Source organism: Podarcis melisellensis, assembly GCF_964234715.1.
Source record: "Podarcis melisellensis genome assembly, chromosome: 10".
Classification (NCBI taxonomy): domain Eukaryota; kingdom Metazoa; phylum Chordata; class Lepidosauria; order Squamata; family Lacertidae; genus Podarcis; species Podarcis melisellensis.
The window spans coordinates 26,484,024-26,503,125 of NC_138542.1; the positions used below are offsets into that span (position 1 = coordinate 26,484,024).

The 19,102-nt window shown below is 41.9% G+C and overlaps 1 protein-coding gene across 3 annotated transcripts in view; it reads left to right on the forward strand.

Annotated features, from left to right (window-relative positions):
• Positions 1 to 19,102, forward strand: part of PDZRN4 (PDZ domain containing ring finger 4) — a gene marked incomplete at its 5' end in the record, with an annotated part of 217,214 nt that overhangs the window by 100,456 nt on the left and 97,656 nt on the right. The window contains one exon of one of the 3 annotated variants that reach the window (XM_081928956.1): positions 4,642 to 4,969. The exons of the other annotated variants lie outside the window; for them this stretch is intronic. Coding sequence (XP_081785082.1) covers positions 4,901 to 4,969 — 69 coding nt within the window. Of the gene's footprint in view, positions 1 to 4,641; positions 4,970 to 19,102 lie in introns of those variants that run through there. 3 annotated transcript variants of the gene reach the window in all.

The window sequence follows — 19,102 nt, forward strand, 5'->3', positions numbered from 1 at the left end:
GTGAAATAATTGGGTTACATCCCGTGCTAGTCATATGACCCATTGAAATTAGTGGACATGACCATAGCTGTCAGCTTTTCGCTTTTCATGCGAGGAATCCTATTCGGAATAAAGGAATTTCCCTTTAAAAAAGGGAAACGTTGACAGCTATGGACATGACTAACTTGGTCCCATTTCAGTTGGTCTGCTCTGAACAGAACTTAGTTGGATTCAACCCACGGAGGGCGGGGAGGAGGAAGTTATTGGTGGTAGTAGCACAAGTAAGTTCTATGCCCTCGTGTTTTATATTCCAAATAATATTCCAAGCATTAGAGGAGGAAAAAATTAGTATAAGTAAATGGTGCCAATAGGGTCACACTCCTTCTGAGTGAGTGGGCCTGTAGTTTTGGGGTCTTTCTGGATCTACTGTTGTCTCTTGGCACCACAAGTGGCCCGAGTGGCATGGAGTGCCCTTCACCATTTCAAGGTCATTGTAGGCAGCCTATCCAGACAGTAATTTGTGCTCTGATAACAACAATATTGGATTGCTGCACTTCACATTATGTTTCTGACGCCTAGTAAAAACCTGCATCTAGTGCAAAATGCAGTTCACTTGGTATCTATCCTAATACCTGCTAAGTGTCATGTTTGTTTCTTTTCTGAAGCTCTTAATATTTGCTGGTTTTTGTTTTTTTTTAAAAATCCTGCCTTGATAGTTTTCAGAACTACCTTATATTGTTGCTAACTGTTACATTGGTATTTTTTGTGGGGGTTATAAATAATTGTGGACTATCTTACACATTTTTAATTTAAGAGTGCTATACAGTGGTACCTCGGGTTAAGAACTTAATTCATTCTGGAGGTCCATTCTTAACCTGAAACTGTTCTTAACCTGAGGTACCACTTTAGCTAATGGGGCCTCCCGTTGCCGCCGTATGATTTCTGTTCTCATCCTGAAGCAAAGTTCTTAACCCGAGGTACTATTTCTGGGTTAGCGGAGTCTGTAACCTGAAGTGTCTGTAACCTGAAGCCTTTGTAACCTGAGGTACCACTGTACAAATAAATAAGAGAATGGGACAGCTGCTGTAAGTTAAGCACAGTTGTGTGCCCAGACACAGTGAGCCTGCCACTGGGGTGCCATGATAGCAGAAGGAAAGGAATCGCAGGACAACTTCTTAGATTGTAATAGGCCACAACTTTATGGATTACAGATGTGAGTTTTGGCTCAGGCACTGGGTGTTTCTAGAATCAGTCAGCTTGCCTGCTGACTGCTAACCTGGGAGTTGATCCTGGGATAGGACTGCCGTGCGACATACATCAAATAGGAGCAGCCCATAATAAATAATAATAATAATAATAATAATAATTTTTATTTATATCCTGCTCCCCCCAGCCGAAGCCGAGCTCAGGGCGGCTAACAACAATAAAATAATACAACATTCTACTCCCAGCCTTGAGGAGAGCTGTGGCCTCTCACCCCCTTCTGGGTGTATGGACAGAAACACCTCGGTGGTGGGCTTAATTTATGCCTGGGAAGCAGACCAGAATGAAGACCCTGCAGGACTCTTCATTCAGCTACATCTCAACTGTGCCAGCCTCCGGAGCCCACCCATGATGAGTAATTTTCATTGGCGGGCTAAATTAAAAACTGCTCCCACCCCACTGGCTGGTGGGAGAGGCCACAGCTTCAACCATCAGCCATTGGAAGCAGGGAAAGGAGCCCTGGTGATTGAAGTGAGCTGCACCGTAATTGCTGCCCACAGTCCAGGTAAGCAGAATTTCTCTGTGTGAGCTTTGGCCCTACACTCAGTGTCAGTTGTGCCTGTGACATGCAAAAAGTTCTTTCCTATGACCAATCATGCTCTATTGGACTGTGATGTTCTATCTAAAAAGTTGAAGGGACCCCTGACCATTAGGTCCAGTCGTGACCGACTCTGGGGTTGCGGCGCTCATCTCGCTTTATTGGCCGAGGGAGCCGGCATACAGCTTCCGAGTCATGTGGCCAGCATGACTAAGCCACTTCTGGTGAACAGCGCACAGAAATGCCATTTACCTTCCCGCTGGAGCGGTACCTATTGATCTACTTGCACTTTGACATGTTTTTGAACTGCTAGGTTGGCAGGAGCAGGGACTGAGCAACAGGAGCTCACCCCGTCATGGAGATTCGAACCTTCTGATCGGCAAGTCCTGGGCTCTGTGGTTTAACCCACAGCGCCACCCGCATCCCATCATGTTCTATCTACATGTTCCTTAAAATAAAGATTATGGGGCAACCCTTCTTTGGGAACATGTGGACCACAGGGAAATTTCATATTTTATTCTTGACGCTTAGAGCTGGCACAGTTTCCGTCTTGCATGGTTTGACACATACAAACCTTAAATATGCAGTTACTTCTATAAACTTTTAAGTTCATTTATTGAGCATGTGAAATTTCATTTTTAGCTGGGCGCAGGTTCGTTTGTTATTTGCATAGCGGTACTTACATGTGCCATATTGACACCCTTGATGCCACATTGACATCAGTGAAGCTGTTTCTAAATAGGTTGCCCTCCCTGGCTTTGATCCAGCCAGTTAGGTTAAAATCAAGGCCCAGAAAATCGGATTATTACATCTCAAGGGAAAGGAATGATAAGCAGTGTATGGCTGTGGGTCTGCTTTCCATGCTGCATTGGTGGTGTTTGAGGTGCTGCTAGATGCAAAGCCAATTTGTTAACAATTAGTACTCATTAGGATCATTTCCTAGTATTGATTTTTTTTAAAAAAAACCACACATTTTACAAAGCACTTTTTGAGGAAAAAAACAAAAACAAAAACCCTGCAGTAGTTTATCAATTAAGCATATTAGGAGCCAATGTCAAGATTAACTTGACTGATTTCATTGGCTATAAAGTAATTATTTTTTGCACCAGAGTCCACCTGGCATCCCATTAAGTTTAAGACTTTTCAGAACAAGAGCCAGCTATATTTAATTAGTGAATGTGTCAGATAGCACTGGTTTTAAACAAAAGAAATCATGGAAAAGGACCAGATTTTTACCATGATGTGAGTTTATTTTTTAAGAAGTACACTTATGAGCTGCATTCTATATAACATATGACATTGTGATTGGATTTAAATGTGAGGAATTTGCACTTTTTAAAAGATCTAAGTTTCATTTAAATGTGTCCTTGTTTTTATGCGAATAGAGAGAACCATAGAGCTATAAAAAGCTAATTGACAAATGGCAAAATTAGGCTTTGTGGCAAGCTCTTACAGAAGCTTTTTAATATTTAAAAATAAAGATCATATACATAATTACTTTAATTCATGTTCACATTAAAGTTATATTTCCATCCCTGGTTATTCAAAAATTTATGCCCCATTGTGCAAATTAATTAGGAGAGTTATTTATCTAGCACCCCAATTCTTTTTTTTAAAGTAGCATGTAAGGAAGCCGCATTGATTTCAGCAGAAATTAAGTTTTAGGTTATTTCCCCCACACACACCCCATTTCTGCACCGCCATTACAGCTCCGTTGGGCCCAGTCCAAAGATCTTCACTACTAGCAAACAGATTTTTCTTTCTTTAAAAAACAACAACAACCCACCCAAAAAACCAGCTTTTAACTGCATTGATCACCTGTTGAAGGCAGAAGGAAAGAAGGTGCTTATAAGGCCATCTCTCAAATCCATACAGCTGATCAAATGTGGCAGTATCAACTATCTTAGCAGTCATGCACATGTGACAGAATCACATTTATACCACTGAACTGCAAAAGTATTGATGGGATTCCTCCCCCTCATAATTCGCATGCAACTCTGCATCCATGCGAGCAACCCATGCATGGAAGACAAGTTTCCATAGATGCTTTTACAGGTGACCGTGCAATCTTTCAGATTGATTAGAAGTACATTCCACTAAAATCAATGGGCGCTGCTTCCAAATGAATGTACTGGAGATAATGGTACAAGATTTGGATATACATACTATTATATATGTGCATGTTTGATACACATATATGCAGAGTGAATTAAAATACTGTAAATAGAAGAGGGCATTGAGATCTCTACGAGCAAGTGAGTTATAAATGCTAGAAGTGGTACATCTATGTATTGCAGAATGTTAGAACACACTTCCTTCTAATTTTAGTATTTTGGCAGATCTGATAGTACTACGCAAATAAAGAATGTAGTACAACCATCTGGATTTATTTTCTTTTTTCTGTCTTGCTTGGTTCAGCTGTTAAGAAAAATAACCAATTTTTCCCCATTAAGTTGGGAGGGGATAATAAACATGTACTTGAAAACAAGTGCCATAATTTTATTGCCCACGCTGGAGAGCTATCCTAACCCGAGAATGTTTCCCAAAAAATTACTACTCATGCATATTATCCCTTTGATCCTAAAGGTAAAGGGCAAATGTTGTTGCTGTTGTTCAAAAAAGGTACCCCTTACGTGCTCCACCTTTAATAAACAAAAGTGTTAGCGGCACGTGTATTTTGTTTAACCACAGTACATTTGCTTCTTAATTAGTAAATATTCATCTGTTATCAGCGGCAGCTATGACACCCCTCCCTGCTAACACGTTCTGTCATAAATAATCAATGAGGCTCTATTAATATTCATGAGCTGGAATCTGTGTAGTCATGTGCACTGATGCAAAGACAGGGGGAGTGTTGCTGCGAACTGAGATGAAACTCTGTGTATGTCTGTGTGTATACGTGAGTGTAAGATACTTGGGGAAGAAGAAGAAGAGCTTGCTGCTGCTTACACACACTACCCTGGCTTGTGCTTCCAGCTAACAGTGGCGTGTCTGTGTTCCTGCACCGGAGAGACTGATGAAAAACAGTAGTCAAGTCTGGAGGGTGCTTCCCTGTCAGTGCATTTGCCTCTCAGTCCTTGGGAAATTAGAAGCCTTGCTCTTTCATTATTTCTTACTAGAATGGGTTGCAATTTGTGCAGTTTTCAGAAGAGGGAGGAACACTACAAACTGCTTTATGAAGTTTCCCAGGTGAGTGCAGAAGGTTTTTGTAAGAAGCTCTGTAATTTTGTTCTGTTTGCAAAGCACTTGGTGAAAATGAGGGGGTGTTGATTTTGTGTTTTGGTGTGTGTGTGTGTGATTGCATATTTGACTCCCTGTGTGTTTCTTTTAAAATTGCTGTACATCTTTTTTTGCCAAATTCTCAGCCAGAGACATGTGTTATCATTGAACCATATCGTAATGTGCATAGAGAATCTTTAGATTTGGGAAGTGGATTGTCTATCAGTTACACAGATGACACTTTTGCAGCTGTTAGGATTTAACAGGTAGGATTTGCCAGCACTTGGGTCTCAAGTGCTTTCAAGAAGTTTACTGGACGAAGTTTTATGGCTTAGCATGTGCTACCAAGGCTATAGAGATAGCTCTTTTTAATTAGAAATGACTGTTTTGTTTAACAGTAAATTATCAGAGCTCTTTTTCTTCCTCTCGTTTTGAATAGGGGTTGAGCTGCCTGGTTTTAAAGGATGCTTTTATCGGTCATTACTCTGTCCTTTGTACTGTTCCTCAATATTAGTCAGAGAGCTTGATTTATCATGTCCTTACTTAAGTCAGTGTCCCAACAGCAGGAATATTTCTGTAATCTGATAACACGGGCTTGTTGTGCAATTAGAATAAGAAGGGAGAGATGAAGAAAATAAATGTTACCCTAATAGATTGTAATTTTGCACAAGTCCTATTGCACCCATGCTTGAATTGTGTGGATTTCGTTTTGATTTGGCTTTTGCTCTGGAAATCTGGCAGATGAAAGTTTAGTGCCTCAGCATCTGTTCTCTTCCTCTTTGTAATTCTCCCATGCTTTGGCATGTCACTGTTGACAGAGGCTGAGCACTTCCAGGTTTTGACTGCACTGTAGATGACGAACTAAGGATTGAGGACAAATCAGTGTAGAATGTTGGTGGTCTGTTGGCACAGCAGTGACTAAGTACCCATTGCCTACTGTTTTTCTTCTATTTCCCCCCTTCAAATTCTTCCTGACGTGATTCATTTCACAGTGGACTAATTACAAAGTGGATTCTCTACACATGAAACATCCTCCTCAGTTGCAGAGTTAATGCACATTTTCATGGTAATGTGATCAGAGCCTCATTAGCCAGTTTCCAAAACGATCCCCTGCATTAATTAAATATAAAAATGACTTTTTTATCACCATGGAGGGGAAAAAGAAGATTAACATTGTCAATTATAACCAGGGACAATATCTCTGCTTCTTTTTAATACCATCTTCCCCCCACAAAGAATCAAGTACTTCCCAAATACTAAAAATAGCATCCGAAGGCAGATAACCTGTCAGTTGCTTTCAGCTCAGAAAATGGACTCTAGGTGGAACACTTTCCTTCAGTTTAGAAGTAATTCCATCATTGCTTTTTTTCCCTGACAGTTGCAAGATAGGGAATAGGAAAGTAGCGCTACTTCTCTCCTCCCACCCTCCTCCCTTCCGACTGCAAGTAGCCAAAGAGACCTTTAAAAATACAAAATGTAAATAGCTCAGTAGATTACAGTACTGCAGATCAAAGAAGCCGGACCATGCTATAAGAAAACAGATCAAGCCTCCGTCTGAATTTCACAAGGAATATCTTAACTACATTGCAGCTGGGGGATATATTAAGTTCATTTTTGTGAAATTTGCTTGAAGTTGACACTGAATACTAAAGCTTTTTAAGCATGCAAAAGTGTCTGCCATTGTTGGGGGATTCCAGAGGTATTCATCCTCTGACTTGTTTGTTTCCTCCTCTGCCAGAGGTTGCAGCTTTCATGATAAAGAAATGACAGAGGAGGGAAATGAATTACCACTTTCACTTTAACCCTGGTATTTACCTGATAAGGTATAATCCCTAGAAGAATCTGTGTGAGTCTTCCAGGAGAGCAGTATACAGGCAAACCCCCAGCTTTTTGCATTCTGGATTGTGGGGGAAATGTCACTGATAAAGGCTTTAAAAGAAAGCAGTACTGTAGTGTTATGCTTTTTTCTAGCTGTTACTATGTGTATCTTTGAGTTAGTTTCTGTTTTTGCTCCAGTATATATGCAGCTCTATGATCACATGTCAGATCAAGCATATTTCAGAGAGGTGTTCCCCGCTAGCAACCTCTGTCACAAAAGAATGTTCCATTCTGCTATACAAAAACAAAAATGATAATATTGCCATGAGACTAATGTGAGCTATGTTATTTGCAAGAAAGCAATCCTGTTTTTTTCCACATTCTCTTTCTTACAACTGTACGTCCAAGTCTGTGGAAGACTTGGATTCAGTTCCAAACTCTGCCATAGAGTATGGTCTTGGATAACCGATGCCCCCTTTAGTTTTACATCTATAAAATAGGAATAAGGATTCAAAGTTGATGTGAGAAATGCACAATAAGCATTTACTAAACAATTTGCAGCTGGAAATAGTTCATTAATATGACATTAGGTTAAATGTGGTGAGCATAGTTGTCAAAATGAGCATTATGCAGAATTTTCACAAAGGTCAATTTATGATTTGATTAAAAGTCTGCTTTTCAAACCCTGTTGAGAAAACTCCCATCTGAGAGGTGCTTTGTGTTTGTTTGTTTTTTGCACCACAGCCCTAATATGTTGCCAATTCTGGGATTCCGTCTAATTCATAGCACAATTTCAGCCATTCAGGGATCACGTAATGAACATAATGATATCATGGTGTCACATAGCCAGTAAGATTTGGTTGCTTTTATGACATCACTAAAGGTAAATGAAAACACTCCTATTATTTTCAGTCTGTATGGTAGCAGAGAGCAAATGTTCCCCCTGTTGCCTAGGAAACGTGGAAATACTTCTATGTTGCCACACTGTATTGGAAGTTTCATTGTCTACCAAAGCTGTGTGTCCAGCCTTTCCCCCTGATCTAGCTAACTCTAGTCACATACCATTTATGCATGCCTAGATGAGTGAGAATGTCAATGAGGAGGCTGCGTATTTGAATATGCCTCAAAATATGCATCCCGTTGAAAATAAAGTCAGGCAGATGGTTGGAAGTAAACCCAGTTGCAGATAATTTTTAGCCAAATTGCATTAGTCTCAATTCATTCAGAATGTACATCCCTCTTCACATTTTGTCCCAAACACAACCTTCCAATAAGTGTGGTTGATCAGGAGGGAGAATGTAATTTGACTGCCTCACTAGCAGGGTTGTGTTTTCTTACCCCAATATATTTCTTCCATTCTGCAAATTTTGTACCCTTTCACAAACAGGGCTGTCCAAGGGACCTTGCATAGGGTGCCCAAAGCACCCTAAAAGTTAGTGATATGTCAAAAGATTCAAAGCTGAGGTCCCACAGATTTCTCAACTAGTTTCTGGCTGCCTGATCCTAATCCTTATGTCTTGAATTGACCCTGTTGTGTGGGCTCTTAGCTACCAGGGAAAGGTAAAAAGGTAAAGGACCCCTAGATGGTTAAGTCCAGTCAAAGGCGACTCTGGGGTTGCGGTGCTCATCTCACTTTCAGGCCAAGGGAGTCAGTGTTTGTCCGCAGACAGCTTTCCAGGTCATGTGGCCAGCATGACTAAACCATGATGGAAACCAGAGCTCACGCAAACACGTTTACCTTCCTGCCACAGTGGTACCTATTTATCCACTTGCACTGGCGTGCTTTCGAACTGCTAGGTTGGCAGGAGTTGGGACAGAGCAATGGGAGCTCACCCCGTTGCATGGATTCGAACCGCTGACCTTCCAATCGGCAAGTCCAAAAGGCTCGGTGGTTTAGACCACAGCTCCTTCTGCGTCCCCGTGTTGTATGGGCTCTTAGCTACCTTGCCTATCATCCTTGCCCATGCTGGTTCATCAGTCCCATTTCCCATAAAGTGAAACCCTTCTTTTTAATCACACATTTTTTTCATCAGGAATGTACAGGCAGCATTCATGGCACTGGGTGCCTTTTCCTACTATTCTGCCTTTCCCCTGTTACTATAGCTGCTGTTTTGTCTAACTAGAGAAGTACCACATGGCTTTATAGCAGCTACAGCTTAACTCTGTTTGTTCTCATGCCAAAGCATTAGTGGATAAACTTCTTCCATGAAGGTCCATTGAGCCATTGGGTTGTGAGGAAAGAACTGAGCCAAAGCAAGATGTGAGTACGGCCATACAGAGCTTGGAAAGTTTATTTGAAAAAGGAACTAGTTATAGTTCAGCATGTTCAAAAAGGAACTGATTCCATTTCATGTTTCTCACTGTGTTCAGTTCACTATGTGATTCAGATTCATCCAAATGATTGTAGCCAAAAGTATACATGTAGCTAAAGTAGAGCTGCACTGTATTTCTCTGACAGAACATAGCAATAAAGGGAAGAGAACAGTAAGAAGTATTGGGGCAGTGGCGTAGCATGGGGGGTGCCAGGGGTGCCGGCCGCACCGGGCGCAACATCCGGGGGGGCGCGAGTCCAGAGGGAAGGGACAAGTTCCTTCCTCCGCCGGGCTCCCCGCCGCCGCCGCCGCCGCTGCGCCCACTCACTGCTCGCAGGAGGAGCAGCCGCTGCAGCAGCACCGACGCCGCCACCGACGCCTGGCTGGGCACGGGCAGCCTCCGCACCCCGCCGCCGCCACCATCCCCTCGGCCCAGCCACAGGCAGCGGCTGCTTCTGCCGATGGGGAGGAAGGAGAGCTCCGAGGGGCCTCGCCTCGCCCTGCGCTCCCCAAAACCCTCCGAGAGGAAGCCGGCGGGCGGGCGAGGGTCTCCCGGCGGAAGGGGGCGCCGCTGGCTCCGGCTCTCAGTGCAAGTCTCAGCCACGGGGGGGGGGGAGGACGGAGCGCGGCTGGAAGCCCCAGTACCCGGCCGGGAGGAGGCGAGGCGCTCGCCAAGCCCGGATCTGGAGCGCCTCGGAGCGCGGACTCCACCTACAGCCCAAGGAGAGGAGGGGGCGGGGAGGCGCCCGAGGGGAGGGGGCTTCGGCTGCCTCGGCTCGCGGGGGCTCTGCAAATAATAAATTTAATAAATTCCTGCTGAGCCTTAAGGGGGGGTGTCGTTGGCTCCTTCGCTCGCCCCCAGCCCCAGTGGCGTAGCGTGGGGGGGTGCAGGAGGGCCGGCCACAACATCTGGGGGGGGCGCTCGCACTGGAGTGCTAAAATCCACGGGTTAGGGGGTGCAAATTACTTGCCTTGCCCCGGGTGCTGACAACCCACGCTACGCCACTGTATTGGGGTACAACATATGGGGTGGACAGCAGCAGCAGTAGGTTGCACAACATTTTTGTGTAGCATCAGAGGGTCCTGCAAAAAATTTTGCAACTACAATGTCTTCCATTTTCAGTTGGGAAGACAGCGAAGCATAATTATTCCAAGACAGCATGAGACTAGAGCTTCACATTCTACACAAACACACATGACAAAAGTTACTCTGGGAGTTGGTGATTTTGAGTACAGTAGCAGCATGAAAAGAATGTGCTCCTCCACTTTAAATCACCCTGGCTGCTTCGTGTACCACAAAGTCCTTTAACAAATGTTTGCAGGAGTAAACATGCATCTGTAACTCCAGTTGGAGGAGGGAAACTTGGGAACAATTTGTACTGAAGTAACACGGTTGCAAGACGATGGTTGAGACCTTCTGCCACGTACCATTTTGCTTCTCAATATTACCCCTTTCTGATGCTGCTTTAATTCCGCTTGCAATATGTAGTTCTGCCTTGATATTTGCTTGAGGGGTGGTTGTTGTTGTTGTTGTTGTTTAGTCGTTTAGTCGAGTCCGACTCTTCGTGACCCCATGGACCAGAGCACGCCAGGCACTCCTGTCTTCCACTGCCTCCCACAGTTTGATCAAACTCATGCTGGTAGCTTCGAGAACACTGTCCAACCATCTTGTCCTCTATCATCCCCTTCTCCTTGTGCCCTCAATCTTTCCCCAAATCAGGGTATTTTCCAGGGAGTCTTCTCTTCTCAGGGGTGGTAGAGAAATACTTTTGTGCCTCTGATTTTTTTCCCACCTAACCTGGGAGCCGGTAGCCTGAAATCCTATACGTCAGCTGTGGCAAACCCTGTGGCACACAGACCTGGCATGCCTCATGAGGCTGTTTGGGGAAAATCATACCCACTTGACATCTGGGGCATAGATCTGTTATGTCCAGGCTAAGTGCTGAGACAAGGGATATCTTACATCTGATCTTAGTGCTAAGCATCACAGTGCTGTGAGCAGAGATCGGATAATGTCTTATCTTGAAGCTGTGCAGCTTAGCACTGAAATCAGAGACAAACTTCTGCCCACTCTTCGATAGTAAAAAGTAGCAGGCAGAGATTTATCTCTGCTCATAGTGCTGTACTCCCACAGCACTAAGATAAGTGAAGTGCTGATCGCTAAGAGTTAAAATAGCATTTCTACCCACTCCAGCTCTTGGGTGTGTGGGGGTGAAATGCTATTTTTATTCTTAAAGATCAGGCAGAAGGATCTCTGCCTACCTGTGTGTGTGCCTACCTGAATGCATGCCTGGCTGCTGTTATTTATTCATATTTTTGTTTTGTCTGTGACCTTGCCCACTTCCTCCTCAGTTCAGCCTTTGGCCCTGCCCATCCTTGGAAGGTTCTCCATGTTATAGCCTTTTCTTTGTGCCAAAGGAGCACATATTTACCTGGGAGAAACTCCTGTTAAGAGGACGCGGGTGGCACTGTGGTGTAAACCACTGAGCCTTGGGCTTGCCGATTGGAAGGTCGATGGTTTGAATCCCCACAATGGGGTAAGCTCCCATTGTTTGGTCCCAGCTCCTGCCAACCTAGCAGTTCGAAAGCACATCAAAGTGCAAGTAGATAAGTAGGTACCACTCTGGCGGGGAAGTTAAATGGTGTTTCCGTGCGCTGCTCTGGTTTCGCCAGAAGTGGCTTAGTCATGCTGGCCACATGACCTGGAAAAACTGTCTGCAGACAAACATTGGCTCCCTCAGCCAGTAAAGGGAGATGAGTGCCGCAACCCCAGAGTCGTTTGCGACAGGACTTAACTGTCAGGGGTCCTTTACCTTTACCTTTTTAAACTCCTGTTGAACTTAATTGTTCTTACTTTTGTGTAAACATATTGCACTATAGTCTTGCATGTTCTCACTTTTAGCTGACTTGCTGTCTAACCTATAAAAACATATGTCATTAACATTGTTGCCACAATACTCTCGGTTGTTCTTGATCCTAGAAATCTAATGTTCAAAGTATAGCAAACTGAATGGTAAGATAAATTCCTCTATTTTACAGTCTAGCTTAATTGCAGTTCATTCATTCATCTTTGTACATTTCCTATACAGTACACTTAACAAACATTACTTGGCAAATGAACTATATACTTGGGAATTACAATCAGAAGCTTTCGTATATGAGTGATTATCACCATGTAAAGAAAAATACTGAATTTCTACTTCTTATTCAGTAGGCCTAAATAGTTTGTTAATGGTGGTTGTTGTATGACATTGTAGCAGAATGAAGTTATCTATTGCCATGCACTTTATCTTTATCAATGTAATGTTTTTCATAGTTTTCTAAAAACCTTTCATCTGTAGTTCTCTGTCTGTCTTGATAATTTATTTCTAGCCAACTTAAGTCAATGCTTAAATCAAGTTTCTTGTTTATTTTTCAGATATTTCCTAAACAAAAGTCCTTTTTAACTACTTGCTATAATTTTAAAATGTTATATTTCAATGAAATAGAGCACTTGGTTTATTTACAACTAAAAATAACCTGTAGATCACATGAATTGTTATTATCATTATTTTATTTATTTATATCCCACCTTTTTTCTAGGCCAGGACTCAAGGGGGTTTACAAGTAAAATAAAACAGGTTAAAAACATAGAAAAGACAACCATTAAATAAATAGTTAAGTACTAATGAAATCAAAAGATTTAAAGACCTTTTAAGGATACAGATAATTCCAATAAAAACATTACAGCACCAGCCTTTTTCTTAAAATGTCAGTTCTCGAAAGCTTGCTGGAACAAGCAAGTTTTTACAAACTTTTCCTCATTCATCCTAGATAAGTTTTTACACTATGTACTGCTAATATTCTTTATCTCTTTAGAGGCAAAGGGAGGCAATTATGAAATCATTGGGTATCTGTCTCAGGTGGTTCAGATTTGTTTTGACATCATCTGCATGAACAGAGGAGGATCTTAGGAACACATGTCGTCTCATCCTCTTCCTGTCTCCTCTTCACCTGGCATGCTGCAATTCCTACTTCTGAACTTAGTTTGCAGAAACTATAGATTCCTATTGTGCCTAAACCAACAAACCCGTAGTCTCTGTGGCCAATTAGAAATAACTTGGAGGTTGTTCATATCAGCCAACCTATTCCACCCATCTACGAATTGAAGGTGAAATTGATTGCAAGCCTTCAAACCATGACACACTTCCCATTTTGGTGATTAAATCCTAAGAACATTAACCTGGATGCTCTCTGCAACACCATGAGAGGACAACAGTGTGCCTCTGCTAGTTCTTCTCTCTTCTCTGTTAATTCAAGATAGGTGCTTCAGTAAGCAAGGCCTTCCATGGATTTGTCATTGCAACAAATGGAAGTTGGAGACAGCCAGTGTGCTCTCTTTTGTCTCACAGATTGCAGTCCACTCTCTGGGGAAGGGTACAGGGTGGTGGAAAGAGGCTACAGAACCTCTTGGGGAAACGATTGTTTCTTCCTTTCCTGACAGTTGACTGGATTCCTATCTTCATTCTTTAGACCATATTCTGATGCCCTAATGATCAGATCCAAGAGTGATTAGCTTTACATATTTAAGTAGTGCAGGAACTTGCATCAATAAGAGCTCTATAGGCCCCATATGGAAAACTAGCAGAAGAAATACTGGAGTCATGAGGAAATTACTTGGAGAATCTGGAAAACAATTTCATTCTTAAAGATTAATTGCTGTCCCATGGGAGACATCATGATTAGCATTGAAGCATGGGAAGTTACAGGATTAGGAGACAGACAACAAACAAATGCTGTTTACAGCTAGTGATTCCAGATATTGCAACTGGACTGAAGTACCTTCATGAATGATTGGTGATGAACCTTTAAATTACATTTGCAACCAGATTGGTCTTATCAACTACAGCAAGTGTGCTGAAAGAGAACCTATTTGACGATACTTGTTTGTCCTTCACTTGGTCCCACTATTTGGTGGTAGTGCCTTGGTTGATAACCTATTGAGAAGAGAGTATATGTAACACACACATACACACTTAGGTACCAAGTGCACCAGGCAAAAGCTTTTCTCTATAACCAGGCCATTGACATTTAATTATATGTGGCCTTTTAGAAGTGGGTGGGATTTTTTAAAAAATGTATTTCTTTTTTCCTCTTGTTTTTAATGCATCTATATGATGGGGGTGTTGTCTGTTCATTTGGTTGTAAATTGCTTTGCATTTTCCTGGGCAAGATAAAGCAATTAACAAATTCAATAAATTATAATAATATCAGCAAAATGACTCATGTCAGAGCATGACCAGAGCTAGTACTGGCTTATTCTACATTTGAGATGTGCTGGGCATCCCTATGCACTCTGAATATAGCAACATGTTGAATTCTGTAAAGGATTCCCCCGCCCCACCTTACCTAGAATGTGGCCTCCTACTGTCAGACATTGAGGGAAGAGTTTGACCAATGAATTTGCAAAGTGCAACCATTAACTTACATTGGAAAAAGTGAAGTGAGTATGAAATAAATCTGATCATGCCTCCCAGTGAATTCAGCCAATGAGAACCAAGCACCTCCTATCCAGCTCACACTAGAAACTGTCCTAAAATATAGATTCTGCCCACCCATTTCCCAAGGGCTCAGGGCGTGTAGCAATAATGTATGAAATACAAAATTGGCACCCGTGATACACAGAAGAGGTTTTCATCCAGCAAACATGTCCACAGAAGAGGAGTGCAAACAGTTGTCACTGCTTCCTCCTGCAGCCCCCCACTCCACCTTCTATCCTGGAGATTCTGGAGAGTTGTCCCCCCAACTTTCTGGACCATATTTTGAGGGTGCTGAAGGGTGGAGGTGCAGGAAGAATGAGAGGAAGATGAAGTTTTGTTGCACGAATGGAAGTCTGCTCATGCATGGACAGCATTGGATACAGCCCTGTGTGTTTAATTTCTATGAATTTTCTTGCATTTTATTAGTAGTATGGGGGGGAATACAACAAACAAAATAAGAAATTACTGAATACAAATAATGCATCACAGTCATAATGCTTAGAGTTTGTTTTGTTGTCACATTGTATATAATAGTGCTAAAATGATAGTATTTCACTTTGTAGTTAGTATTCCACTTTCCAATGGCCTTCTGGTGGTTCCTTCACTGCGAGAAGTGAGGTTACAGGGAACCAGGCAGAGGGCCTTCTTGGTAGTGGTGTCTGCCCTGTGGAATGCCCTCCCATCAGATGTCAAGGAAATAAACAACTATCTGACTTTTAGAAGACATCTGAAGGCAGCCCTGTTTAGGGAAGTTTTTAATATTTGATGTTTTATTGTGTTTTTAATATTCTGTTGGGAGTCTCCCAGAATGGCTGGAGAAATCTAGCCAGATGGGTGGGGTATAATTATTATTATTATTATTATTATTATTATTATTATTATTATTATTATCATTATTAATTGGCTTGATGTGCAGATTTTAGTTGCTAGATATGAAACTAGAAACCTATTTTCCACAGATTAGACTGAAAATTCTAATGGGTTTTCTTCTAGCACCTGCCATGGCCTATAGATGCAGATCTTGCTTAGGAAGATTTTTGTCTTGGTGAAGAAAAATAACATGCATTACTATTTTTGGTTATTTGCTCTTTAAGTATGGTGCTTTTTGAATTCCAGAAACATGCTATACAAGTGTTGGAAACTTTCTTAGCCAAAGCTGTTGGTTTTTTTCTTCATACCTAGTATATTTTTACCATTTATCTCTGTATAACCTTGTTGTTCCTGGTTTTATTCACTTTCTTGGATTAAAAATTGTTACTTGACCATGTTCAATAGAAAAAAATGCCTTTGAAAGACTTAAAATGGGACATGATGAATAGTGGCAGAAAATGGATTTTTGCTGTATGTGAATACCAAATTATACATTGTAGTTTCACCTATTGTCCAGGCTGCAATGTTGAACCTATGCTACAACACTCACTACTTCAGGATGTTTTCTGTCCAGTGACTGGTATCTTCAAATGTACCCATCCATCTTCTTGTCTCATTATATTAGATGTGACTGATGTTCTGCACCCATTAAAATTGATGGGAAAGAACAAAGAGAAGAAAAATATGCCCTTCAATTGATCCTACATTTTTAAGGAGCAAATCAGACTTTCTGGTGATATATACAGTAGGCTAAGCAGTTATTTCTATTTATTTAATCAATAACTGATTCATCACAATTAACAATAGACACATTCTGCATCTGTTTTGCTGGTGGTGTATATGGCACCTGTAAAGTGCAACATTAATATTTTTCTTGGGACACAATGACAGGACTTTAAAGTCCAATACTCACAAACCTGTCAGGGCCAATTCTCACTTAAGTGTTTGCATTCATTCACAAACATCAGATGTAAAGTGTACATACACTATTTTTCAGCAGTTCTTCCTTTAAAATACATTCGAGTGGTGATTAGGAAAGGATTTTGTCCCTGGCCATGTGCATTTTAAAGGATCACACATTCAAATCCTTGGTGCGAAAAGTAAAATGAGAATCAGGTGCCAATAACTTGGATGAGTTGGGTAGAGATGTGCCTATTTGCCTATGCTGTTGCCTTTTAAAACAGCAAGAGATTAATAGACTTCCCCCTGAACTTACATTCAGGTTGTGCCCAAAAATTGAAAATGAAAATGGACAATAAGGGGAAACTCCATCATTCCTCTGAAAATTGTACATTTTGCATGTAATTGCACAAGATGAGCAATTGCTGCCACGCTGGAAGTTCTAACAGGGCTCTCTCTTCCCTGTATGTGTAGAAACCTCCTATTTTGTGTGTCTGGACTCTAGCCTACTGTACGTGAGAGGTGTATCCATTGGCCCAACCACTGCTGTCATGTGACCCCCCCCCCCAGAATGTTACCCTCTAGGGCAGGCTTCCTCAAACTCGGCCCTCCAGATGTTTTTTGGCCTACAACTCCCATGATCCCTAGCTAGCAGGACCAGTGGTCAGGGATGATGGGAACTGTAGTCTCAAAACATCTGGAGGGCTGAGTTTCAGGAAGCCTGCTCTAGGGAATGTAGCCCTCGGGATCAAAAGTATTCCTCATCCCTGCATTAAACCCTAGCTTTGTATTATATCTGAACTCAACCACTGTGTAGGGAGCTTTTGTATTTGCAGTTGTGGTGTGGTAGGGCATTGAGGGTCTCCTTTCTGATTGTAGTCCTCCATGCCACTTGACAAATAGTTTCGGAGACAATGCTAGAAAGTGATCTCCATTGTAGTATGCAGAGTTCTGATAAAACCAAGACTTAGGTAAGCCTTGTCATATGTATAGAAACTGAAGTGATCCATGTTCTTTAATCTTTGAATTATAGTTTTCAAAACTACTGGGGGGGATTTTGTGTTTGTGTGTGTGTTTCATTTGTGTGTTTTGTATAGGGTTGAACTTGATATCATGTGAACTTGAGCCTTTTTTCCCTTGTTTCCCCCCCCCATACCTTGTTTAACTTGCTTCTCAATCCCGAAGTTGTTTTTCATTCTGTTTCTGCCGAAGTTTCCAGACAATAGTTTAGTTCAGCTTTGCTGCTGGTTAGGCAGCCTTTGCTCATATGAAGATGTCCTTACAACCAGAGTTGTTTATTATATCTACTCCAAGGGTACAAAACTTGCATTGCAGTTCCAAGTGATGTCCAAAAAAAAGGTAGTGTTGAACTATTTTTAAAGTGAAGTGGGTGACAGCCTTCCATTGGGAGCCTTTTTTTAAAAAAAATAAGAGTATGTCTCTGGTTCTTACAGTTCTGGTCCAACATGTGTAACATGCCTCCACATTTGGACCTGGGAGCCCAGGGGAAGGAGTAGGAGAGATAGGCATGTTATTGCCACTTTGTCACAACAAATAATGCTTCTTTTCCGCCTGAAAGCCCTGTAGCCGTAGCCAGCCCTGGTTGATTCTCTCTCAAGCTGCATGTGTTTTACTTCATTCTAATTATATGCGTACTGTTGCAGTTTTTAGTGTGAAGCTCCTTAGTGATAAGTCTCTCTAAAAGACTTTCTAAAAGGTGTAAATCATTAAAGCGTTTCTGTCATTCCTCATTACATAAAGTATCTAAGCAGCTAACTAGTGATTAGGTCTGGGAGCAAGAAAAATATCTACACTGGCTACCGAACCATTTACAAGCATAATTAGTTTTGAGTAGTTATTTCTAGAGGCCATGGTCTATTTGGTGCTTTGGCCATCTACATTTTAAGAATTTTGGTTTTGATCATATTTGTCTTACCCTGCTGTTGTTATTAAGATATTTTTAATTGTGATGGTTTAATTTGGTGTTATTGGGCTCCAAGTCCCTTGACTCCCTGACCATTGGAACATGGTGGTTAAGGCTGATGGCAGTCTAAGTCCAACAACATCTGATTAGCCAGCCACAGGTTCCCCATCCCATTTATAAATCAATCAATCAATCAATCTTCGTTGAGAAGTTGCCACCTACAGTTCGCCATAGAAGAGAGCTGCTGGCAGATCTAGCTGTTCCTGACACAAAGTCCCAGGGAGCAGAATTTAAGATCCTGGAGACAAATGCTGAAAAGCCCTGATACATGTGGTCAGCTGTTGCACTTCACAGGGTAGCAGACCATGTAGCCGGGCCTCCGATTATGATGAATATGCTCAGACAAGTGTGTACTGCTGTGTATTGCAGTTGCAGCAAGTTAGGCTGCAAAAGGCTCCAGTGGATGCTGTTTTGCTAACCATCCAGCACTCAGCATTGTATGCATTCAGCGTAATGATATTCCGGACACTCTTGTGCTCAGGTGACAGTGAGGAGAGGAAAGCTGGTTGTCAAAAGGTTGTTGATTTGAGGGGCTTCATCCCTATTGGAGCTAATAGACTGGTCTGATGGGGTACATGGACCTCCTTTGACATGTAAACTTACTACAGTGGAAATAAAGAAGTTCATTGATGAGCTCATTGATGACATGTCAAATTTACTACAGAGGAAGTAAAGAAGTTCATTGACAAGGCCATGCAAG